Source organism: Jaminaea rosea (genome assembly GCF_003144245.1).
Source record: "Jaminaea rosea strain MCA 5214 unplaced genomic scaffold BDZ90scaffold_2, whole genome shotgun sequence".
In the NCBI taxonomy this organism is placed as follows: Eukaryota; Fungi; Basidiomycota; class Exobasidiomycetes; order Microstromatales; genus Jaminaea; species Jaminaea rosea.
Window position 1 is genome coordinate 801,418 of NW_020289976.1, and position 23,683 is coordinate 825,100.

Consider the following 23,683-nt stretch of genomic DNA (forward strand, 5'->3'; position numbering starts at 1 on the left):
ACGGAGAGGCTACAGCTACAGGTACGGTCTTGCGGTGCGGGTGAACTTGTGGCCCCATCGTCTGCATCGTCGTTCGTCCACACATCCTCCCACACCACACCAACGCCGTGCGGCTTGCCTTTCCTGCCGTGTGGGGCCCTCTCCCGCGCAAGACGAGCTCGTGTGACCTCGACGACAAGAGCGCGCCCTAGCTCCCTCTTCTTCTCTGCTTGGTGATTCTTTCGTTTGCTCCACACACCTTTCTCATTTTCTTTTCATCAAGATGTCGAGTGCCGCAGGAAGCCCTACAGCAGGGCAGGCTCACGGTCAGGCAGACGCATCCGCCGTCTCGACGGACTCGTCCTCCCACACTCACCAGGACTACATCGATGGCACCCCCGCGGGTGCCATGCACGAGCACGAGTCCAGGGAGAAGGACAAAATCGCCGATGCTACCACGGTTGACGGCGCAGCAGCAAATGCTCACGCGGAGTCCGCAGCCAAGGCACCTTCGGTCCGGCACAAGGTCGAGGATCTCGAGGCTAGCGGATACGTTCTCGTCGGCTTCGAGGATGGGGATCCTGAGAACCCGCGTAATTGGAGCAAGGCCAAGAAATACTTCTTGGTCACCTTCTGCTCGTACATCAATGTGCTGGTGGCCAGTCAGGCGTCGGCTTATTCGACGGGAGAAGATGGAGTGCAAGAGGACTTTGGGATCAGTAAAGAGCTATCCACGATCGGACTGAGCCTTTACGTGCTTGGCTTTGCGATCGGGCCTCCCTTGGTCGCGCCGTTGTCCGAGCAGGTGAGTAGCTGTGGCGAGAAGACGCAGTGACCTGAATGCTGACTTGGCCCCCCGACGCCGTTCACAGTTCGGGCGTCGCCCAGTCTACTTGGTCTGCTGGGCCCTATTTGTCCTCTTCGCCTTCGGCCCCGCCTTCTCACCCACCTTTGCCGGCGTAGCCATCACTCGCTTCCTTCAAGGGCTCTTCTCTTCTCCTCCCCTCGCCAACACAGGTGGTGTGGTATCCGACGTCATTGCCCGCGATGCTGCTGGGCCGTACATGGCCATATATACCTGGGGCTCAACGATCGGCCCAGCAGTAGGGAATGTCTATGCGGCGTACATCGCGCCCAAGATGGGTTCATGGCGATATATCTTTTACTTCACGTCCCTGCTCGCAATGGGCTGCCACTGGCCCATCATCTACTTCTTCCTTCCCGAAACGCGCCACAACATCATCCTCGAGCGCAAGGCCGCGCGCCTACGCAAGTCAACTGGCTCGGATCGCTTCGTCTCTGTGCACGCCACGGAGAAGAAGTCGCTGCGTACTAGCCTATACATCGCTCTGACTCGACCATTTCGATTCCTCTTCACCGAGCCAATCACGGCCTTTGCCGCAGCATGGAATGGGTTTCTATACGGACTCATCTTCCTCTTCAACACGGCCTTCATTGAGATCTGGGGCGAAAACGGGTACGGCTTCAATGCTGGCTTGTCGCAGCTGTCCTTCATCAGCTTGATTGTCGGCTGCACCATTGGCTTCTTGAGCCATCGCTTCACTTCTGAGCCGCACTACCAGCGCGTTATCAAGCAGCGTGGCGAGTCAGTGCCAGAGGCGCGCCTCTACATGGGTCTCTTCGGATCCATCCTCCTCCCCATTGGCCTATTCATCACTGCGTGGACCTGCTATCCAGGCAAAGTGCACTGGATCGTTCCCATGATAGGCGCAGCCATCTTTGGCATTGGATTCTACTGGGTTCTCTACGGTATCCTCACCTACGTGACTGACTCGTACACAACCTACTCCGCCTCGGCGCTGGGGGCCGCCATCCTCATTCGTAACATCTTGGGGGCAGTCTTCCCGCTCTTTGCTGGGTACCAGTTCCAGAATCTGGGCAATCACTGGGCAACCAGCTTGATTGCCTTTCTCTCACTGCCGCTCGTTCCGATCACGTTCTTCTTCTGGAAGAAGGGTCATCTGCTCCGCGAGGCGAGCCCGTGGGCTAGCGCGCACTTCAACGAGGATGAGGATGCGCCGCATTAGCCGCGATGCCGTGGACGCGATCGCAAAGGTGCGACTCCTAGCCCCGCAATTCCCTGCTTAATCACATCCTCTCCTTGGCAACATCGTCGTTTTCGCATCAGCAATGTCATTGGCCAATTGCCTGCTCATGAGATTGTCATCGTGAGTGATGCTCGTACTCACGGTCCCGCATCTCCGAAGAGTTGATGAGCGGCACAGCTTGATTGCTCTTGGCGGGCGTAGGCTCGCAAATTGAAGTGCCGCGGGGTCGAGCGCGACCTCCGATCGTTGCACCTGACCCCTTGCCCTCGTATCTCACACGGCATCTCAGCAGCGACGGCTCATCCTTTTCGCGGCTGCGGCGGCGGCGGCGGCGGCAACAGCGGCGTCGCTGGAGAACGGCATCTGATGGACGGCCCGTCTCACCCGGATGCCGAGCGGCGAACGGCAAGGATAACGCCAGTGGGCGCAAAGGCATGGGCTGGTTGGACATGTGATTGGATGGCTTACAGACTATATGATGCGTGGTTGGATGATGCGCTTCTCAGGTCAAGAAGGCAACTCGACCCTTTTCCCCTCCCCTTACCAACACCTCCTCGCTCCACCCTCATTCTGGCTCTCACCAACCTTCTACCACCCTTACCCTCAAAGCCTCTCTACCAGTAAAGCTTGCCAAGATGGAAAAGCGAGTCGAAACCCTCCCCACGCGCTCTCGCTGGTTCTGGGTCCGTGGTTACGACGAACTCCAGATGTACTGGCGCGCCTACGTGCTCTTTGGCCTTCTCAGCTTCATGGGCGTGTGTACAGAGTCTGATGGCATCTACCCTGCCAAGCCATGCCTCTTACGCTCCATCCTCCTTCTCGTCTCGCACAGATGGTCCTTGGCTGGGACACGGGCCTCATCGGCGGTATCCTTCGCACTGCCTCCTTCAAGCGCTCCTTCGGCCTCGAGCCAAACGTCGACCAGTCCAGCCACTACATTTCGCAGAAGCAAGGCAATATCGTCTCCGTCCTCAACGCAGGCTGCATGGCTGGCGGCTTCGGTGGCTTCTACTTTCCTGCACGCTTTGGGCACCGCAAGGTCATTGCGGTGGGAAGCTTGCTGTTGCAGACGGGAGCCATTATCCAGACTTTTTGCCACCCGCATGAATTTGGAATCACGCCTGCGACTATCACCGCCGAGTCTCAGGACCGGGCCGTCAGGCAGCTCATGGTGGGACGCTTCATCAGTGGCATGGGCATCGGACTCTGCGCCTCCGCTCTTGTCCCTTACCACAATGAGGTGGCCCCTTCCGCTATACGAGGTCGTCTACATGTCCTCGGCGCCCTGAATGCAGTCATCGGCATCGCGCTCTCCTTCTGGGTCAACTATGGTGTCCAAAGAGACGGCTACGATGCCCATGACACGCGCGTCTGGCGCATCCCCTTTGGTCTCCAGACCCTCCCCGGCGCCGTCTTCATGCTTGCAATTGTCTTCATACCCAACTCTCCTCGTTGGCTCATCGAGAAGCGCGGAGACGAGAAAGCCGCTCGCCGCTCGCTCGCCAAGGTATACAATGGTGACCCGCACGACCCGCGTATCAACGAGACCATTGCAGAGATCCATGCCAGTATCCGTCACATGAACCACGACTTTGGCAAAATGGCTAGAGATGTCTCGACATCTTCGGATGGCACCTTGACAGATGTTGCCCCTCGTGCTTCGCATCGCGTCAAGTGGCGCTTGGTCTTCAAGGACCGCAAGACTGTCTTCCGGCTGTTTCTCGGCGGCTTCATGATGATGATACAGCAGTGGACCGGAACGAACGCGTGAGTGGGCTACGATTAGGAGAGCAAAGCGGCCCAACAAGCTGAAGTGGCCCTTCTTCGCATCGCCGTCGCCGAACCATGCAGTCTCAACTACTACTCGCCACAGATCTTCTCGTCTCTGGGGCTTGGCAATGTCGAGCTTTTGGCCACGGGCGTCTATGGTATCGTCAAGGTCTGCGGTGCCATCTTCCTCCTACTGGTCGGCATCGAGGGTTTGGGCAGAAAGTGGTGCAACATCATTGGTTCCGTTGGGCAGGTGACAGCCATGTATTGGATTGGTCAGTACCGGCGCAGCGTCGTGCCTCACAAGTCGACTGCTCACCCATGCTCGTTCTGCTTCGCCCTCCGTTAGGCATCTACCTGCGCATCCACCCGTCCGTCGAGGGGAAGAGCACGACCATAAGCGCCGCCGGTTGGATGACGGTCATAATGGTGTAAGTCGCAGATCGCAATTGCTGGTATCTGCACTGCTCACGCATTCTTGCCTCTTCGCCGCACAGCTACCTGTTTGCCTTCTTCTTCGGCATTGGCTGGGCCAGTGTAGCTTCCGCCTTCTCTTCTGAGTTGGCGCCCTGCAACGCCGAGCTCAGGTCCGTTTCGTGGGCCTTCGCGACCATCATCCAGTGGCTGTTCACGACGGTGATAAGCAAGATTGTGCCTCTCATGCTGCAGGACTTGAAGTATGTGAGTCATTGTGCCGGTGGTACTGCCACGACTAGCCACGCTGACATCGTCTCGCACTGCCCGCACTCGCAGGGCACCTTCCTCTTCTTCGGCACGATGACGGCTCTTGGTTGCCTCTTCGTCGTCTTTTGCCTTCCTGAGACGCAAGGCGTGCCCTTGGAGCGCATCGATGCCCTCTTTGAAGGGTCGACAAGGGACATCGTCCGTCGGTCCCTCTTGACGATTTCGCCTAGCGGACGTCGTCGCGTTCATGCTGAGCTCGCTACTGGGGCTCTGTGAATGGGGCCACAACTACCCCACCATCCAGCGTTTCACCTGCTCATCTCGTTTCTATCTGCTTGCTGTTGTCCACCATATGCTGTCATCGAGGTCTCTTCTTGTTGTCATATGCGTGGCACACCACGTCGAATCTCAATACGATGCTCTCTTGTCTTGACCTCGTTGCCGTTCTCGCCCTCGATCACAGCCTTCCGTGTTCCTTGCCTTGGCTTGTGCTTGTTCCTCGACGCCGACGTGCAGGCTCGCGTCTGCGCCTGCGCCTGCGCCTGCGCGCCTGCTGCAGGCCAGTGCGGGGCAATCGCCAAGTGCAGCCCGCTTCCTTTGATCCGCGAGCCCGTGGTACGTCGATGAGCGGCCGGAGCGCCCGCGCTGCCCTCCCTTCCCCTCTTTCCTTCTATCTCATCTACACGCCTCATCTTCACACATTGCCATCTACTTGGGCTGGCTAGTGAGCAGGTCTCGCCGCGCACGCAAAGCAACGCAAAGCGATCGCGGGCCGCCATGCCGCTGTGGAGACGGAGGTCAAGGAGGCCAGAGGACGCGCCCTCTGGCCCGCCTCAGCTACCCAATGTCGCGAGTGCCAGACAGAGCATGAGCTTGACGACGCTTCGTGACATGTACGCGCCAGCCAAAGACAGAGACATCACTAGCTCAGACGCGCACGTTGAGACATCGCAGCCAGGACCTCAGGCTACGGCCCGCGTAGCTACATTTCCATCTGACCAAGGGACCAATGATACCAACACCGTGCAGCTGCCAGAAGGTGTAGATATGCCAGTGAACTTGCCAGCAGGCACTCAGCCGCCGGCTCCTGGCACATGGTCTCGATCAGCCGGCAGGACGCCAGTAGCAGTGACGGGTGATGTTAACTATCGACCAGGCAGTATGCGCCCCACGTTTAGCTCGCCCTCTCTCAGCTCAGCAGCGGCAATGGACGACATAGTTTCATCGGGCCACTCAAGGTCAAATACTACGGGCGCGAATGCTGCGCGACCAGTCAACTACTCGAGACCTACCACGCCTTCCAATGCAAAGAAGTCCGCACCAACCGCTGGCAGCGACGGCGAACGTGTCGCCATGCCCACCTCTCCGCCTCAGTATCACAGACCTCTCGGAGTATCGAACAACTCCATCTCCACCGCGCCCGCGCCGCAGCAGGTATCGCCAGCAAAGACTGGCGCAGCAAAGGCAACGAGCGCCATCTCCCCTCGCAAGCGGGATCGTGGTCCTCCCCCTTCGGCATTTGCCGCCTCAGGCTACAACATGGCCTCCGACTTCCGCATCTCCCCTGCAGCACACGCAGCTGCGCAGCCCCAGCCTAGTCCGCAGGCGAGGAGGACCATGGTTGAGAGTGCGAGGGCAAAGACACTTCGCAAGAGTCGAGCTCCGACGCGACTGAACGTGATGGTCGTTGGCGAGGCAGCAACGGGCAAGACGATCTTCCTGCGCAGTCTACTTCAGAGTATGCTTGGCGCGGGTGGGGAAGATGGCATGTCTGATAGCGAGGAGCCGTTGGCTACAATTTCGGGCGATGCCAAAGACCTACTTCAGTCCTTTGGACTTAATGCTCGCGGACGGCCAGGTAGGACGAAGCAAATTCAGACAGTCGAAGGCATTGAGCTTGTTCCCGACCAGGACGTGCTGCTCAGCGGTCTCTGTGACGAAGAGGAGCTGGCCCAGTCTCCTCAGAGACCATCGCTACGCCGCAACGCCAGCTCGAATAGTGTAGTTCCCTCAACCAGAGGGCAAAGGCGCCAACGTCGTGGCTCCAACACTTCTCGCCTCTCTGCCTCCATGAGCTTCCTCGGTTCAGCAGCGCCGCCCAACCGCCTCTCCCTGAACCTGATCGACACACCTGGTCTGCCCTCCGTACTGCCTCAGTCTACGCTCAACAGCGCTGCAAACGGCCCCACACCGGCTTTCCTTCGTCCAATCGTCGATGAGATCGTCTCGCGATACGTCCGCACGCTGAAAGAGGAGACCAAACTTCGCCGTGTACCCAGCAAGACGAGCGGCGGGGACAGTGAGCACGTGCACGTAGTCGTGTGGTTTGTCCAGCCCAGTGAGATCCTTGAGGGGGGCAGGACGTGGTGGCGGGAGGAGCAGGAGAGGATTCGGTGGGAGCGTCGCGAACAGAGGGAGAAGGCCAGACAGGAGGCTGAGAGAAAGAAGGTTGAGCAGCTCAGGGCTGCGCAGGAGAAGGACTTAGAGCTTGCACAGTCACAGACACAAGGATTAGCCCGAGATGGGGGCAAGGCAGCTAATGCAAAGCCCGATGGGCCGCAGCGTCGCCGTACTCTGTCCACGCCAGGACGACCTTCCTCTGCGACCTCTCTGGGCAGCGCCTCGCAAAAGTCGTCCTCGCGCCTCAACAGAGGCTCGGCAACCGCAAATGATGGCAGTACTGCGGGTGGCACTGGCGGCAGAAAGCGCGCCAATTCTCTCAAGGGGATGTTCCAAGACCTCAAAATCGGCTCGGCTGATGCCCCTCTCCCCCCAAGAAGGAGTCAGGCTGGTCAGCTCACAGAGAACAAGAGCGCTGCCGCTTCAACGGACGACGCCACCGACGTCAAGACGTCGGACAGCAATGGCGGTCCCAATCTCGCCCAGTCGCAAGCAGGGCAGGCGGCCGATGATCCGCAGGCAGGACATGATGGCGATTTCGTCGACGATGATGAGGACGACGAGTCTTCATACCTTCCGACTCTCTCCCCCTCTCAGAAGATCGTCCTTTCGCATCTCCTGCCGCTCGTGCCCGTTCTTCCTATCATTGCCCGCGCTGATGGCCTTACCGTCCACCAGCTCGAAGCGGCAAGGAGGGGCGTGCAGCGCGGCTGGCAGGAGGTGGTGGATGGCTTGGAGGCGAGACAGCAGAAGCGGGGAAGTAAGGGTAGTAATCCGCCTACGGAGCAATGGGGCTGGATTGGCTTCGACAATGGCGGTCGCCCAACGACAGGAGGAGGCGAGCAGCCGCAGACGCCATACGACGATGATACTGACGATACTGCAGCAGTCAAGCTCATCAGGATCAAAAGTCGTCGCTCCTACTCTTCGAACTTGCATCAAGTCGGTGGCAGGAATGCTCCTGCCGGGGAAGAGACGGAGCAACTCCGGGACAGCCCCATGGACGATCGACGCCGAGACAGGGACAGCCTTTACTCTTCTTCTCAGCAGAGCCATGGAAGTAGTGCAGTCGAGCACACGGCGCCCCTCTTTGCGCGGCCGACACACAAGCGCGGGCCTGGCAGGTCGGGCTCTCAAAGTAGCGGCGGACATGTGGGAGAAGGCGCAGCGTCCACCACACATGGCCATGACGACGAGAGTGAAGACGACGAAGAACAATTTGACCCTGCCGACCCGGACCCACGTCTTCTCCTCGGAGTGCAAGACGTAGTGCCCTCGCGTGCGCAGATGGAAGGACGATGGCCTCTCGCTATCTGGACACCGGATTTGCCTCGAGCGAATATTACGCCTGCAGTGGAGGCGAGGGAGAAGGCCAGGGCCAAGAGGCTGAATGAGGCTGCTGCTCAGCTGCAAGGAAGGACGCGAGGGGAGGGAGAGGAAGAAGATGATACCCGCTTTTCGATGATACCGACCGGTGTTGGTGACGAAGCGACAGCCACGCAAGCTCCCTCTGCCCCAACCCACACAAAGGCCCAACAAACCAGACACCAACCGCTGCCATTGACCCGCACCTACCCTACGGGCTCATCCCTTCATCTTCTGAATCCTGCTCATTCCGACTTTCTAGCGCTCAAAGCCATGCTGCTTGGCACGCATACAGGGGTCATCCTCGAGACGAGCAAGGAGACGTTTGAGGGATGGAGAGGGGAAACGCTTGAGATGCAGCAGCGCCAGAAGGCTGAGGCAGAGAAGCTGCAGAGGGCTGGTAAGCAAGATGTGCAGGCTCGAGGTGTGGGTGACAAGGGAGGTTTGGGGATGGGCAAGAACGGCGATGGGCCTTGGGTTGTGGTATGACCATGCGCGGGTAGCGAAACGGACGCGATTCCGGGCATCAAGGGGCTGGCCTTGCTTGATTTCCCTTCTCTTTAGCTGTTTGCCTCCCTTTCCTTGCCCTTCCTCTTTGACATTCTCTCCTCGATACCATTTCTCTTGTTTTCATCATATCAATGCGAGTCACGGTGCGGCCTCTGACTCAGGACTGAATGAAAGGTAGGAGGCGCCTCGCTCTGTCCGCCCGTCCGTGCGCCACGGAAACGAGCCGAGGATTGGCGTCGACTTTCTTGACTTGCTTTCCATTTCAGCAATATCCCGTCCAAGTTGAGCTTTCCTTGATTGCCCGCGATGGCAAGCTCATCGTTCGCCAGTATTTCGGCAGCAAAAGGCGTGCTGAAAACCCTCAGCCGTCCCTCACAGCACGTCAACCTGACTGCAGCCGTGTGTCCATCTCACCATCGCGCTTTCGCCTGCTGCGCCACCCAATGCGCCTCTTCCTCTTCTTCCTCTTCCTCAGCATCCCCCTCGAGCTCAAGACCGCTACCCCCGACACCTCCGCAAGAGTACTCAACCCATATACCGCTCTACGCCTGGCAGAAGGCCCTCCTCACTTTTGGTTCGTCCCTCGCCTCTCTACTCAATCCTGCCCGCGGGGACATGATTGCCCTACTCTCTGAAGTATCGGGTGAACGATACTTGCCTCGCTTACGAGACGAGATGCTCAAGGGAGACGAGGGAAGACGGTTGCTTTGGGAGAGGCCCAGTCTCAATACGAAGACGGTGGATATGGGTGCTTTGCAGCGGATGGAGAGGGGGACGACAGGGAGGGCGTATGCGGATTGGTTGGAGTGGTGTAGGGTGGGGCCGGATACCAGGGCGAAGGTGAGGCCCGAGAGAGCATCAGAGACGATGTCAAGGTAATGTGTGATTAAGCGACGCTGACATGCTCCTTTGCCGCGTAGGTTCAATACATCAGCGATCCCGAATGCGCCTACGTGATGCAGCGGTACAGAGAGTGTCACGACTTCTTCCACCTCGTCTGCTCAATGCCCGTCTCTTCTCTCGGCGAGACGGTCGTCAAGATATTTGAGGCGGCACATTTTGGCCTTCCCGTAGCTTACCTGAGCTCCATTGCTGGCCCGCTTAGGCTCAGCAGCGAAGAACGCAAGCTCCTGGTCACGCAGCTCGGACCCTGGGCTGTGAGGATGGGTAAAGCCACGAAGCTGCAAGCAGAGAGGAGGGGAAGGGGCAGCTTGCTCGGCGTTTACTGGGAGAAGAGATGGGGCGAGGATTGGGAGCATTTCAGAAAAGTGGAGCTGGGCATGTACGAGGATCCGCCTGTCAAGGTGGAGTATAGAGTCAGGAGGGGAGAAGGGACGACGAAGAAGAAGGCGTGGACTACCACGACGGTGCAGAGGGCGAGAGAAAGGGAGGCGGCACAGAGGGAGGAGTAGGTGACCAAAGTCAACGCATTCGTTGTGAGGCGAGCACATCGGGCTCGATGTACCGTGAATATATGCAGTCGCTGCTCCTCGTCATTGCCCCCCGCGAAGGCCCGGAGTGCGATTGTATGCCTTGAGAGTACCTCCTCCGCTCTACTTGCTACGCTACCGATGTCTCGCTCCCTGTCCTACTTCCAACCTCGGCTGGTCGAATTCCCTCCATCCTGACCCCCATCTCTCTCTCGCTCCCATCTCAATGACTCAAGAACCTTCGCCCCTGCTTCTTCCTTCTGAGCAGCGTCTTCCTCCCATTCCTGCACCTCAATCTCGCAAGGAACCCATGCTTCCTCTTCCTCTTGCGCTGCGACGGTTGGTACTCGGAGCCATACGTTGTCCAGCGGATCGCGCCCAAGGCGTGGGGTTGTGAGGGTGCAGCGATGAGGGAGGCTAGAGGTGAGGAGACGCTGCGTGACGCTGATGTTTTGATGCGAGAGGAGAAGAGCAGAGAGGTGACGGGACCGTACAAGGGGCGAGAGGCTGGTGTTGAGCGGAAAGCTGGGGAAGCTCTTGGCGTGTGAGATGACGAGGGCGTTGACGAAGGTCCGGCAGCCACTTGACCCGACGGAGGCGTGATACGAGGCTTGGACGCAAGTGCTGCCCGACTGGAGCTGCTTGCAGCGAAGAGCGACCTGAAGATGCTTTGTCGTGGCATCTCGAGTAGTGACTGGACGTGGTGAATTGCCGTCGTAATGCAAGATTGAAGGTCGGACGGAGAGGCCACAAGCAGAGGCAGCCACTTTGTTCGTCCCTCGATGACCTCTGACGCCGCGGTCCGTCTCGGCTGCCGCGAGTCAATTGCAAGGGTGAATTGAGCGAGGGTCCTCGATTCACTTCTTCTCATTTAGCCTAGCCCCATCACGACCTTCATCGCAACCATGTCTCACCTCTTCAACAAGGACGCCCTCCAAGGCCGGATGCTCTTCGCAATTCCGAAGAAGGGACGACTCTACGACAAGTGTGTCGAGCTCCTTTCAGGCGCAGACATCCAGTTCCGCAGGCAAAATCGCCTCGATGTAGCATTGGTTCACAACCACCCAATGGCCCTCGTCTTCCTCCCGGCAGCTGATATCCCACGATTCGTTGGTGAGGGAAATGTCGACTTGGGAATCACAGGGCAGGATATGGTCGCCGAAGCTGGCGAAGATGTGAGCCGCTTGGTCGCTGAGGAGCTGGAGCTTGGATTTGGCAAGTGTAGCCTGCAGGTTCAGGTACCGGAGGCGGATGCCAGTCTCAAGGAGCCAAAGGATCTGGTAGGGAGAAAGGTGGCGACCAGCTTTGACAAATTGGCACAGGAGTATTTTGCACAGCTGGATGAGCAGGTCAACGCAGCCAATGGGGGCAAAGAGCCCAAGAAGACGCAGATCGAGTACGTGGGAGGGTCAGTCGAGGCGGCATGCGCCTTGGGCGTGGCCGATGGCATCGGTGAGTGGGCAGGGGCTGAGAGCAATAGAAGAGCGCGCATGCTGACCATCATCTCACTTCCCACCCTCAGTGGACCTCGTCGAATCAGGCGAAACTATGCGTGCCTGCGGTCTCCACGCAATTGGGACGCTCCTCGCCTCGCAAGCTGTCCTCATCCGTCCAGTCACCCCTCACGCCCGCTCCAACCAATCCTTGATTCGCCTCATCACTTCACGTATCAAAGGAGTCATCGCAGCATCGCAGTACGTCCTCTGCCAGTACAATATCCACCAAAATGACCTGCAGGAAGCGATCAAGGTCACCCCAGGCAGGAGGGCGGCTACGGTTACACCGCTCGGAGACAAGGAGTGGAGCGCTATCAGTGCAATGGTCAAGAAAGGTGACGTGGCGACCGTCATGGACAGATTGGGAGAGGTCGGAGCAACTGACATCTTTACGCTGGCGCTTGACGTGAGTGGGCGTGGCGTTGGAGAGAGAAAAGCTTGCGACTCTAGGAGGCTGACGTTCGATTTCATCTCGACCACAGAACTGCCGCACATGAAGCTGCGACGTGCGGTCTCTTCTCCAGACGGACAAGCGAGGCGGGCAATACGATATCACCACATAGACGCCCCAATCCCTTTGTGCGGCTAGTCCAGCCAAATTGCGTGGCTCGCCCCTTCGTACTCGCTCGTGACGCCGTTGTGCGCTGACAGTGGGATCTGAGCGGACGGCTCTACCAGGTCGCAGCTACCACCCCGGTCCTCATCGTCGACCTTGCCCCCGGGAAGTTGCGCCCTTGCCACTTCCCTGATCCCTGCACTCCGCTCTCTGCTAGGTGAAAAGCGCATCACGCTCACATACCCCCGCTCATCGTCTGTCAGAACTGCAAGATCGTCGTCGTCGTCGTTTTTGTCCTTCTCCTGCCCGTCTTCCCGCGCAGCAGCGTTGAGCTTTTGGGGTTGAGGCTGCTTCGCCGCCCACTCCCAAGCATTAGCCTTTCCCCCACTCGTAGGTGTCTGACATGCCCACGACCAGCTATCGTCGAGAGGGGGCCCCTGCCCCTTCGCCACTTCTCCATCACCGTCGTCGCTGCTCTGGCGAAGCTTCCACGCTCTGACCCACCCCTTGACTTCTGGCTTGCCGCCACGAGTGGTAGCCACCAGGTATCGCCCAGAGGGTGAGAGACGAATCGTATCTCCTCGATAAGAATGTGCTTCCGCCGTGGGAGGAAGGATGGTGAGGCGCTGCGCGTGTCGAAGGGTAGGTGTAGAGGTTGTGGTAGCGGGAGAGAGGCGATAGGCGTCGACGTAAGATGCTGGCGGGGAGGGACGGGAGGAAGGTAAGTCAGTCTGGGGGCAGTGTTGAGCAGGCGCACACAACTGCACCTCACTATGCTCTGTGACAGCGAAGACCCATTTCCCATCCCTCGACGCGACTGCATGTCGAGGTCCGTCGCCTGCTTCTGGAGAGTGAGCTTCACTCTGTAGAGTGAGCTGGCCTGACCGGGGATCCACTGAGTAGACAAGGATGGAATTGCGGCCGCTGGCAATGAGAAGGACGGTGAGCTGACTCCAGGATTGGAGCATGCGGATGAGGATGAGGCGGGCACTCACAGGTGCGCAACGTACGCCAGGCTGTGAACGTCGTCGAACTCGACACTATGAGCGCCATACCTGAGGCCTTTGCGCGTCTTGTCTACAGAAGAGTCCCGGCGTATTCTTTCTGCTGCTACTGAGCCTCTTTGCCCTTCTTGTGGCCCCTCATCTGGCATGTCTTTGACAAAGATGAGGTCCTGCACTCGATCCCCGATCGCCCCGCTAGGAGTGTCGAGGGCGAAGACCTCACCCGTGGGACCGCCTGCTTGATACAGAAAAGCACGGGAAGTCGAGGACGCTGCTTGTTGCTCACGCACGCTCAAGTAGCTACCTGCACTTATGATCGGTCGTGAGTTGATAAGCTCCACCTTTGGCTCCCCACTCGCCATCCCTCCGTTCCCAAGCAGGCCGGTCACCCTCCAAGCGCTTATGCTGGACTGCTCAGCCCAAGTGGTGGCATACACGATACGCTCTCCCTTTCCCGCGTCCCCTGGAAGAGCCGCAAGATACTGATGCGGTCCCAGTGCAGGCACAGACAGGAGGAGAGTAAGTGACTTTGTGAGCGAGTCGAAGCGGAGCAGGTGGAGGAAGTTGGAATTAAAGGTGCCCGTGAGGATGTGCCGAAGACGTGGGCAGAGGGGACCCGATGGGCCGATGTTGGAGGAGTGTTGAGTGGGCATGCTATATGCTGGTGTTGCGGATAAGGAGAGGAGATGAGCGAATCAGAAAGCCATTCAAGCCATCATGGAGTTGAGGTGGAAAGAGCGCGAGAAGCTTTGCCTCACTTTCGCACGGGCCGGCAATGACGGAAGGCGGAGGGAGCGAGCTGACGAGGCCCACGCGATCCGTCTTTGCCATCATCATTGTCTAAGGCATGATTGTGTGATGATCGACAACTTGGGTTCGCTCACTGACACTCGGCCACTTCTACCAGCTCTGAATGTGCTGACTGAATGGAATGACATTGCTCCCCTGCCCCGTTGAAACCCCTCCTTTCCCTCTCTGGCGCTCGCGGCGCATCAATCCATCCTCGCCTTGAGCCTCCTCTCGATCACCTTTGTCGGCGTGATAACCCTCACAACTGCTCCCCACCCAGAAAGTGCATCCCTCTCCAGTGCTCCCAAGAGTGACTGTGAGATGCATTCGAACAGCTGCTCCTCGTTCTGTGCGGGAGTAGGCGAGGTAGGACAAGGTTGGACTTGTAGGTCAGCTCACTGCTCTCCCACCTTGTGGCTCATAGTGGTCCAGGAAAGGGCCTCGGACTCACCATGTCTGGCTCCCAAAGCCCCTCTGCCATACCAAAGAGCTTGTCACTCGCCGTACCGGCCACCACTACGTCCTTTGCGAAGTTGAGGCAGCCAATCAAGTCCGCTCCCGCAATGAAGGGCTCGTCCTTGCTGCTGATGCCAGCGATGACGGGCTCGACGAAATAGGGACCAAATCTGGGGAGTTGAGTAGTTAAAGTGAGGGACGGGAAAGGAGACGTGAGCCGGGGGACGACAGGAATTGTACGAGGAAGGGCTGCGACGCTTACCTCCTCTCGTAGAGGGTCGAGGAGACGAGGTGAGCAAACGTCTCTGGCTCCATTGTTCGCTCTTCCTTCATCTCGTAGATCTTCATGCGATATCCTGAAGCGCAGGCATGAACGAGAAGAGGTCAGCCTTGGCGTTTGTTCAATCCGACGGCGTCGCATACTCACGAAACTTGGCCTTGAGCGTATCGACATCCGTCGCCAATCCCGCAAGCCCAATGTACGTCTTCTCTGTTACAGGGAACACCTTATCGAAATTGCATGCCACTGTGAGAGCTTGTGAACCGAGTCTTGTATCCGTGGCGATGGCCACGCAGTTCTTGCCCTTCATGGCGATTACCGACCCGCCATTGTATTCCTGAGGTGGAGTTGGGGCGCGATAAGGTCAGTCGTCCATGCCCGAACCAGATAGGTGGCGATGACTGCTCACCATGATCGACATGCTGGGCAAGAATCCTTTCGGATGATGAGAGGATGGCGATGGCGAGAACGAAAGGGCAAGCTGAGCACGGGCCTCAGTCGTCGTCGTCGTCGTCGTCGTCGACTCAATGTCAAGGCCACGCGTGCAGACCGGCTCCGCTCCACGAGTCGAGATGGACGGCGGCTTGTCCGTGAGATCGTCGCGGCGGCGATGCAGTGCGATTTCAACCACTAACCAACCAATCTTCGAAGCTACCTCGCCAAGATGAAGGAGGCAACAAGGAAGATGGTCACAGATGTGGCCGTCTTTGCCTGCTCGCAGATTGCATTCTATTACGCTTTTAAGGTAACCATCCTCGCTCCCTCCTTGCTCATCGCCCTCTCCACTAACCCTCGGACCTTCTCCACCGTCATTGCTCGCTCCCTCGCAGTACATCATGGCTTCTGTCGATCCCAATCGCCAGAAGCGTCTGGACGCAAAGAAGCAGAGCGAGGAAAAGCTGGGCAAACTAGGAAAGGAGAGCGTAAAACTCAACCTCAACGAGTACGAGGGTGGGTGTACGCAAGAAGCCAAACCCGCATACAAGGAGCATCACGAACTGACTCGTTGCACAACTTTCCTCGCCTTGTTGCGCCAGAACAAATTGCTACCGAGCTAATCCTTCCCTCACAAATAGAAGTCGACTTTGCCTCCATCGGCGGACTCGAAAGCATCATCTCCTCCCTCCAAGAATCTGTAATCGCCCCCCTTTGCTTCCCAGACCTCTTCCAATCCTCGGGCTCCCTTCTCGGCGCCCCTAAGGGAGTTCTCCTTTACGGCCCTCCCGGCACGGGCAAAACAATGCTTGCAAAAGCCCTTGCGAAGGAGAGTGGGGCGACGTTCATTAACATGCACGTGTCAACTTTGACGAACAAGTGGTTTGGAGAGAGCAATAAGCTTGTGGCGGCATTGTTCAGCTTGGCGAGGAAGCTGCAGCCCAGTATTGTGTTCATTGATGAGATCGATAGCTTCATGAGGGAAAGGCAAGGAGGCGATCACGAGGTGACCGGCATGATGAAGGCAGAGTTCATGACGTGAGTTCAACGCTCCACCACCTGAACCCTCCCTACCTGTACGCTCGTCGTCACGCTGACGCTACTCTCCGCTTACGCTCGCTCCATCGCCAGACTGTGGGATGGTCTCACCTCCTCCTCAGACCGCATTATGATTCTTGGTGCCACAAATCGACCAAACGACATCGATGCGGCCATCCTACGCCGAATGCCCAAGCGCTACGCCGTCTCGCTGCCCAACGTCGAGCAAAGAGAAAAGATCCTCCGCATCATGCTCCGCGACGCTCGTCTAGACAAGAACTTCCGACTGGGGGAGATTGTCAGGAAAAGTCAGGGCATGAGCGGCTCGGATCTGAAGGAGGCATGCAGGAATGCGGCCATGGTCCCTGTGAGGGAGTTCTTGAGGAGCAGGGAGGGGAGGGAGAGTATGAGTCGGGCGAGGAGCGGGGCTGCTGCTGCTGCTGCTGTGAATGGTTCTGCATCATCAGACGTAGTGGGAGCAAAGGCAAACGGAGCAGCGAATGGCTCGACCTCACCAGCATCAACGCAGTCAATCGGAGGAGCGGCCAAGCTCAACACACGGCCGCTCAGGACCGACGACTTCTTCCGCAGCGATACGGCGGAGACGGCCATTCCTTCGGGTCAGGCGTATAATGCTCAGGCCCACTACGCACGCATTGAGGCGGATCCTGTGGACTAGACGTGCGCGCGAGAGACGTCGTCAACCTCACTGCTGCGACTGGTGACCGCGGCTACTTTACACTTCCCTCGCCAAAGCCTCTTGCTGGAGGACGGCGAGGCTGGCTTTTCTTCACTACTACTACTATTTTGCGAGCGTGCTTCGTCGCTGTAATATACACACACGCCTTCCTAGACAGCCAAGGGCATCGAGAGATTCAAGTTTCATCTTCACAGGCAGGCGAAGTAGGATGTTGTCGAGTCGTAATCGGAGGCTAGATTCGGATTCTGAGATCGGCAGAGAGGATAGGAATACAAGGAGAAGCGAGGCACAAAAGGTTTGGTGGATTGGTGAGGAGAGGGTAAGGAGGCAGGGGGCCGAGCATTGGGAGCCGGCTCTCTGCGCTTGTCTCCTCATGCCGGAGGGGGGGGTGAGGCGGTGAAGGTCAACAAGGACGAATGATGATGGGAGGCGCTTATGTGGATGGACGTGTGAGGTCCTGTCGCCCTGCCTGAGATTCCAAGAGCGTCTTGCATCCAGTAACCAATGAAAGGCGGCTCCATGGCATGCAGCCTTTCGGCGATTTTGGTACCACGACGACCCCACTTCCTCGCTCTGACCCAATCGCATCGTCATTCCCTCAGACGCGCAGGCGCGCTTACTCGCTCTTCTTGCCCGCCTTCGGCTTGATCAAGCTCTTGTGGATGTGCGGCAGCACACCACCGCCCGCAATGACAGCCCTAACCAAAGAGTCGAGCTCCTCGTCACCGCGGATGGCGAGCTGCAAGTGACGGGGAGTGATACGCTTGACGCGCAGGTCCTTGGATGCGTTTCCTGCCAGCTCGAGGAGCTCGGCGGTGAGGTACTCGAGAATAGCGCAGGTGTAGACAGCAGCCTTGGCGCCGATTCGGACGTTGTTGGCCGTCTTGCCCTTGAGTTGACGGTGGACACGGCCGACGGGGAACTGCGGGCGATCGGGAGGTTGGGGAGAGGTGTCAGTGACCATGCACAGAGATGATGACGGAGAGCTGGTGATGGCCTGATCAGATGCCAAAGTTGGCAATGACAGGTAGGCTATGGCGCCAGTCTGTTGTACATTCCTTCTCATGCCATCCATCCATCCATCCATCCGTTCATCCGTCCACCCCATCCTCGACGCGGCGACCTCTCTCCTCCCACAGCTCCCCTCAACCCTTCACCCTGCCAACCCTCTGATCCATCCAGTCTCCTGCGCGCGCAGATGCTTACCTGAAGACCAGCCCTCGAGCTCTGAGTGACAGCCGTCGCCTTCTTCCTGTCGCCGCTGCTGCTGCCAGTAACGGCGCCAACGACGTTTGCGACTACGCCTCCCTTGTTTCCGGCCTTCTTTGACGACATTCTGATGCTACTCTGCTGATGCGCTGATGAATATGTGACAATGTCAAGGAAGGTCGTGCTCGAGTGTGATGGTGTGAGGATCGGCGAGCAGAAGGATGAGGTTGGTAGCGAAGAAAGCGTGATGATGGTGAGCGCGGCCCAACGAGGGCATAGCCTGAGCGCCGCCTCGTCTCGCCCTCCCCGCGGCCGACGCAGTCCCGCCCTGGCTTGGGCGCGTCTCGCGACTCGACTCGCAATGCCGGGTCACCTCGATCATTTGATGGCACGGGGATTCTCGACAACGATGAGCAGCGAGGGGGAGAATGGAGCGAGAGGAAGCAGCAGCACACGGACAGGGCATGCTAAGTTCAAGGAACGGTACCTCATCGTATTTGCTTGTCAGGGCGATGGAAGTCTTGTCGGGGCGATGGAAGTCTTGAAACCAGGGTCGGTCTCGACACGATGTCGAGCAAGGCGTGAGAGTCTGCTGTCTCAGAATTTCCCACCACCGTCACCTTCTCGCCCTGATCGTAGGTGGATGCGGAGCCACATGTCAATATGTTAGTGCCCTCTCACCATCAGTGACGCCTGCATCTGCGCTATGGCATTGCCATCGGCTGGTGGATGAGTGACACCTGTAGGCCAGATGCCGTGCAAAGACGTTGCGTGATGAGCGCAAGACAGCTTGCCGGTCACTATTCTACATCGAAATCGCAGGCAAAGTTGTAGCCATAGCGAGACGAGCCGTGCTGTGCTTCTCGCTGCCGTCCGTGGCGTTTGTGTGAGAGGAGCACGTCGTGGGCGGCGGCGGTGTGGAGCCGCGGCGGATCGACGGAAAGCGGAGGTGCGTGTGTCGTCGATGAGCGTAGCGCAGCAAAGGCAGCCAAAGTCGTTGACGACGATTCGAGATTCGCAACTTCCTGCTATCCTGGCAGGCCTCACAGAGGCATCTCTTCACCATCATTTCTCACCGATGGACCTCTCTGAAGCGTCTGCATCGGCCAAGGCGTCTGGCTCCAAGTCTGTGCGGTTCGCAGACAACCCAGAGCGACAGGAACTGCCAGCCAGAGGGACGCTATTCTCCATCGACGGAGACGACGATGCTGCAGTTGACGACAATGACGACGACGGCGACGACGCACACCGATACGGCCCCTCATGGGCGGCCTCCTCATCATCCTCCTCTTCGGGCGCCACATACGGACTGAAGAGCACAATACCGAGTCGGGAGGCAGAATTCGACGCAGCCTCGGACACTCTTTCAGAGGACGACCAGGCGATAATGGATGATGCAGAGTCGTCGACGAGAGCAATGATGGGCCGCTCCTCGTCACGCAACAAGACTGTACCATTGCCTTCATCAATCCGCCAATCAGTCGATGTCTTCGGCTCCAACATGTCCGAATTCAGGCGAAGCGTCATGGAAGGAGTAGACCAAGTAGGTCGCTCGACTGGGTTGAGCGCAGACAATGGAGAGCTTCCCGACTGGTTGAAGCGCGGTGCAGGAGTATTTGATGCCACGACGAACATGGCCAACTCCATTTTGGGTGCGGGTATTGTGGGCTTGCCCTACTCTATGCGCCAGTCAGGCTTCGTAGCGGGCGTGGTCCTCCTCGTTGGCCTCGCCATGCTCACAGACTGGACGATCCGCCTCATCATCCTCAATTCGAAGCTCTCTGGCCGGCAGACCTACATCGAGATCATGGACCACTGCTTCGGTCGCAAGGGGAAAGCTGCAGTCAGTCTCTTCCAATTCGCCTTTGCGTTCGGAGGGATGTGCGCTTTCTGCGTCGTTATAGGAGATACGATTCCTCACGTCCTTGCCGCTGTCTTTCCCTCCTTGGCACCGGGCGAGTCCTTCTTTTCCTTCTTGGTCAGCAGGTCATTCGTCATCACCTTCACAACGCTCTTGATCAGCTACCCGCTGAGCCTCTACAGGGACATTGAGAACCTCTCAAAAGCAAGCGCGGTAGCCATGGTTAGCATGCTCCTCATCGTCCTCACCGTCGTCTTCCGCGGCCCTGCCATGCCCGCCGAGCTCAAAGGCGACCCCTCGCTGAGGTTTACAGTAGTCAATCCCTCGCACCTAGTCTCAAGCATCTCAGTCATCTCCTTCGCCTTCGTCTGTCACCACAACTCGCTCCTGATCTACGCCTCGCTCAAGGAGCCTTCGATGGACAAGTTCAGCAAAGTCACCCATTACTCGACCACAATCGCCTGCGCGTGCTTGACGGCAATGAGCATAGCCGGGTACTGGACGTTCGAGGAGAAGACTCTGGGCAACGTACTTAACAACTTCCCGGAGAATGACACCTTTGTCAACATCGCCCGCTTCGCTTTTGGAGTGAACATGTTCACCACTTTTCCCCTCGAGGCCTTCGTATGCCGTGAGGTGTTGGAAACGTACTTCTTTCCCAACCAGTACAGCGTCCGACTTCACATTACTATCACGACTTCGCTTGTCCTGGCGAGTCTGGTGGTCTCGCTCCTCACATGCGATTTGGGCATCGTGCTAGAGCTGACGGGCGGGTTGAGCGCTACGGCTCTGGCGTTCATTTTCCCCGCAGTGTGCTTTCTGAAGCTGGCGGCCGAGGGGGAAGGCAAGGCTCTTGGTGTAGGGTCGGTGAGAAGGGGAGGAGGTGGAGGGGATTACGCGCCTGTGTCGGCTTCGGACAACGGAAATGGCGTACAAGGCGATGAAGACGAGGACGATTCTCTCGCCGAGCTCGAAGCGTCACACGGCCCGCGAGGAGGGAGGCAGTCCTCCAGCAACCGCGCTGATATCTCCATCGACGAGGTCCAGCTGCCTCTCGCTCCTGGCGCTTCGATACGCGCTCGGAGACCGAATGAGGCCAAGCATTGGTACACCTGGTGGCTCTCCACCAAGCCGCTGGCTGTCGGTTGCGCCCTCTTTGGCACTGTGGTTCTCATCGTATCTGTTGGACAAGCTCTTGCGGAGCTGTTTAGTGGGAGGGCAAGGGGTGTGACGCATACGTGTTGAGCACGCGGCCAGAGTATGCTGAGCTGTAGATAAGACAGGGAAATGGACAGTACTGCTCGCGTGCGGGAGCTCGCTCTTAATTATAGACTCTCAACGTGATGTGAATTGTGGTTTCTTATGATCGTGAGAGGGGATGTTATTTGATGCTGGCTGTCTATCTACGAGGAGGGAGATCTACGTGCGATCTATGTTCTAGAAGAGGTGAGGGAAGGCGCAAGCGTCTTGCCGCCGTTTATAGTATCGCCGTCGGCCATGCTATGGTTCGTTGGCTTCTCAAAGCCCACCCATCGTCGACTTCTTCCCCCTCCTCCACCCTTCCTTCTTGCCCTTCGCATCGATCCTGTCGCCTTTGGTATCGGTGCTCTGCCCTGGAATGGCTTTACCACCCTGAAAGGTCAGACCGCACCCTGCGACGCGCGAGTCTGCGTCAAGCTCCATGAAGCCAACGTGGGGGCGGGAGCGGCAGCGGTACATTGTGCCTGTGGTGATCAAGGAGCGTTCGCTGGGCTGCTTGAGGGCGGTGAACTTGGGGTGGTGAGTTGGGTGAAGAAGGGGCGCGACGTCTTGCGACAGCAGCGGCGTGAGGAGCCAGGCGTGACGTGGGCGAGCCATGGAATCTTGCACGGTGGGCGCAGCTGCGTCGCCGTCTTGCTCGGCGTTGACCTCGGGAAGAATCGCAGGTAGCTCAGCCTTGAGCTTGGCGTCAGCCTCGTCGGCAGCCTTTGCCGCCTCGGCGCCTCCCTCAAAGTCAAAGTCGAGCACCTCGTCCTCGCTGAGCAACTCGTACTGAACCTCCTCAACCGTCTCTACGTCTCCCTGCAGCCACGGGTTGTTTCGCGTCTTGTACCCCTCCGCATCGCCACTCCTGATCGGGCTCTGGAACACCTGCTCAACCCACTGCTTGGCTACGGGACCCAGCCACCTAGTTGGCTTCTTCGCCCCCTTGAGTCCCTTTGCTTCCCACCAGCCTAGATGTCCCCCACCACGCGTTGCAGCCAGAGCGACGTTCGGATTGCTCTTGCTGGCCTCCCAGGTAGCCTCCAGAATGTGGTAAGGAACAATGGGATCGTCGTCCGAATTGATGCAGAGCAGCGGTCGTGCTACGTTGTGCAGGAAATGAATGCTTCCATTCGCATTATAGTAGTCGTCTGCTGAGTCGAACGGGAAGGTGCCGTATGGCTTTGAGTAGCCGCCGGCAAAACGCGTGATGGAGTCGTCAACCCATTTGAGGGAGCCTGGCTTGACTTTACGCTGCGCCACTTCGTCCGGATGGGCCTTCGCGTATCCTTGTGGGTCGAGGAGCCGACGTAGGGGTGCTCTGAGCTTTGGGTCGAGGCTTAGGGCGCCAGCAGCTGTGCCGATTCGCTGGGCGAGGTTGCCCGCCATCTTGTGGTCGTAAAGCTTGCTTCCCTCGAGGCTGTCGCTGCCCATCTTCAGATCGAAGGGTGTGGCAAGTACGAGTCCACCTCGGACTGGCGTGGAGTCTCCTTCCTCTCCCAAATACTTGGCTACGACATTGGCGCCCAGTGAGAAGCCAATCAATGCAAATTCGGTCTGCTTCCAGCGCTGGAGCATCCAGAGGAGGCCGGTGCGTAGATCATCCGTCTTGGCTGCTGAGTACATCTGAGGGGAGGTGACGGGCGTTTGTCCACAGCCGCGGAAATTGACTACTGCGCAGCGGTATCCACTTTCGATGAGAGGTGGGATGACGTGGCGAACACTGTGAGTGCGAGGGGAGATCAAAGCGATCAGCGTTTCAAATGAGCGGCACTTGCGAGGCTCTGCTCAGCTCACTAGGTCTCGTGGCAGCCGCCTGTCAAGCCATGATTGAGGACAACGGTAGGTCTATTCTGCTCCTCGGGGCTCGAAGGGTCGTCCCATTCCGGAGGCGAGATATCCACGGCCACTGTCCCTCCATCAGGTAGGAGGAGCACATGGCGTTTGTAATGGACGACGTCGACGTTGACGGTATCGGCGACGGCAGAGTAGATGGTCTGCAGGTGGCCAAAAGGGATCAGAGGGTGAGGCGCGTACGAGTTGAGGCTGGACACGCTCTTGAGAAGCTCAGTGAGGGGCTCGCGAGTGAATTGAGGTGGAACTTTCTCGGACGATGGGGATGGCGAGGACTCCGACGCCTCTTGACCAACACGGACGTCCGTCGCCTGGTAGCGGCTGGGGAGTAGAGACAGAGGCGCCAAGACGGACCTGCCCACGGCGACGGGCACCGCAGTCACGAAGCCTGACATCTAGAGAGACGGTACGGGTGTGACGAGATGGGAGAGAGCGTCGAGGGACAGTGATGATCAGGGAGACACGAGAAAACAAAAAAGGACTCAAGAAAAGAATGGACGGACTAGGGCTAAACCTTCACTTCAATCGATCCCTCCACTTTCTCACGCGCATGGGC

General features: G+C 58.2%; 12 protein-coding genes across 12 annotated transcripts; 7 read left to right on the forward strand and 5 right to left on the reverse strand.

The window, feature by feature from the left end:
- Positions 1-388: 388 nt before the first annotated feature.
- Positions 389-2,027, forward strand: BDZ90DRAFT_216453 (MFS general substrate transporter; the record flags this gene model as incomplete). Its single annotated transcript, XM_025504271.1, has 2 exons — positions 389-784; positions 852-2,027. 2 exons carry the CDS (start codon positions 389-391, stop codon positions 2,025-2,027), a joined length of 1,572 nt encoding a protein of 523 aa, XP_025364204.1.
- Positions 2,028-2,880: 853 nt separating this feature from the next.
- BDZ90DRAFT_245358 (general substrate transporter) lies at positions 2,881-4,778 on the forward strand (the record flags this gene model as incomplete). Its single annotated transcript, XM_025507504.1, has 5 exons — positions 2,881-3,815; positions 3,900-4,093; positions 4,168-4,249; positions 4,316-4,499; positions 4,572-4,778. 5 exons carry the CDS (start codon positions 2,881-2,883, stop codon positions 4,776-4,778), a joined length of 1,602 nt encoding a protein of 533 aa, XP_025364205.1.
- A 346-nt stretch (positions 4,779-5,124) lies between these two features.
- Positions 5,125-8,928, forward strand: BDZ90DRAFT_230456 (hypothetical protein). The gene has a single exon (XM_025505476.1). The coding sequence runs from the start codon at positions 5,280-5,282 to the stop codon at positions 8,754-8,756; it is 3,477 nt and encodes a 1,158-aa protein (XP_025364206.1). The 5' UTR covers positions 5,125-5,279; the 3' UTR covers positions 8,757-8,928.
- Positions 8,929-9,299: 371 nt separating this feature from the next.
- BDZ90DRAFT_205351 (ubiquinone biosynthesis protein COQ4, mitochondrial) lies at positions 9,300-10,078 on the forward strand (the record flags this gene model as incomplete). Its single annotated transcript, XM_025503931.1, has 2 exons — positions 9,300-9,617; positions 9,698-10,078. Coding segments are annotated over 2 exons (699 nt in total), but the record flags the coding sequence as incomplete, so codon positions are not given.
- Positions 10,079-10,430: 352 nt separating this feature from the next.
- On the reverse strand, positions 10,431-10,889 carry BDZ90DRAFT_258508 (hypothetical protein; the record flags this gene model as incomplete). Its single annotated transcript, XM_025508079.1, has 1 exon — positions 10,431-10,889. One exon carries the CDS (start codon positions 10,887-10,889, stop codon positions 10,431-10,433), a length of 459 nt encoding a protein of 152 aa, XP_025364208.1.
- Positions 10,890-11,112: 223 nt separating this feature from the next.
- BDZ90DRAFT_258509 (putative ATP phosphoribosyltransferase) lies at positions 11,113-12,200 on the forward strand (the record flags this gene model as incomplete). The annotated part of the gene is made up of 3 exons (XM_025508080.1): positions 11,113-11,659; positions 11,730-12,109; positions 12,186-12,200. The coding sequence occupies 3 exons, from the start codon at positions 11,113-11,115 to the stop codon at positions 12,198-12,200; spliced, it is 942 nt and encodes a 313-aa protein (XP_025364209.1).
- Positions 12,185-13,993, reverse strand: BDZ90DRAFT_230459 (3-carboxy-cis,cis-mucoante lactonizing enzyme). The gene is made up of 3 exons (XM_025505477.1): positions 13,255-13,993; positions 13,032-13,183; positions 12,185-12,956 (listed from the first exon to the last, which is right to left on the reverse strand). The coding sequence occupies exons 1-3, from the start codon at positions 13,914-13,916 to the stop codon at positions 12,289-12,291; spliced, it is 1,482 nt and encodes a 493-aa protein (XP_025364210.1). The 5' UTR covers positions 13,917-13,993; the 3' UTR covers positions 12,185-12,288.
- A 79-nt stretch (positions 13,994-14,072) lies between these two features.
- On the reverse strand, positions 14,073-15,473 carry BDZ90DRAFT_237064 (putative PUP3-20S proteasome subunit beta3). The gene is made up of 5 exons (XM_025507314.1): positions 15,198-15,473; positions 14,936-15,125; positions 14,771-14,864; positions 14,504-14,678; positions 14,073-14,399 (listed from the first exon to the last, which is right to left on the reverse strand). Exons 1-5 carry the CDS (start codon positions 15,207-15,209, stop codon positions 14,256-14,258), a joined length of 615 nt encoding a protein of 204 aa, XP_025364211.1. The 5' UTR covers positions 15,210-15,473; the 3' UTR covers positions 14,073-14,255.
- BDZ90DRAFT_114754 (putative MSP1-intra-mitochondrial sorting protein) lies at positions 15,275-17,259 on the forward strand. Its single transcript, XM_025503246.1, has 4 exons — positions 15,275-15,533; positions 15,619-15,739; positions 15,826-16,261; positions 16,355-17,259. The coding sequence occupies exons 1-4, from the start codon at positions 15,453-15,455 to the stop codon at positions 16,938-16,940; spliced, it is 1,224 nt and encodes a 407-aa protein (XP_025364212.1). The 5' UTR covers positions 15,275-15,452; the 3' UTR covers positions 16,941-17,259.
- Positions 17,260-17,577: 318 nt separating this feature from the next.
- BDZ90DRAFT_245362 (histone H2 A.F/Z) lies at positions 17,578-18,296 on the reverse strand (the record flags this gene model as incomplete). Its single annotated transcript, XM_025507505.1, has 2 exons — positions 17,578-17,883; positions 18,168-18,296. The coding sequence occupies 2 exons, from the start codon at positions 18,294-18,296 to the stop codon at positions 17,578-17,580; spliced, it is 435 nt and encodes a 144-aa protein (XP_025364213.1).
- Positions 18,297-19,174: 878 nt separating this feature from the next.
- Positions 19,175-21,575, forward strand: BDZ90DRAFT_230466 (hypothetical protein). The gene has a single exon (XM_025505478.1). It carries the CDS (start codon positions 19,249-19,251, stop codon positions 21,274-21,276), a length of 2,028 nt encoding a protein of 675 aa, XP_025364214.1. The 5' UTR covers positions 19,175-19,248; the 3' UTR covers positions 21,277-21,575.
- Positions 21,356-23,602, reverse strand: BDZ90DRAFT_230467 (alpha/beta-hydrolase). The gene is made up of 2 exons (XM_025505479.1): positions 23,071-23,602; positions 21,356-22,996 (listed from the first exon to the last, which is right to left on the reverse strand). Exons 1-2 carry the CDS (start codon positions 23,520-23,522, stop codon positions 21,550-21,552), a joined length of 1,899 nt encoding a protein of 632 aa, XP_025364215.1. The 5' UTR covers positions 23,523-23,602; the 3' UTR covers positions 21,356-21,549.
- Positions 23,603-23,683: the final 81 nt, after the last annotated feature.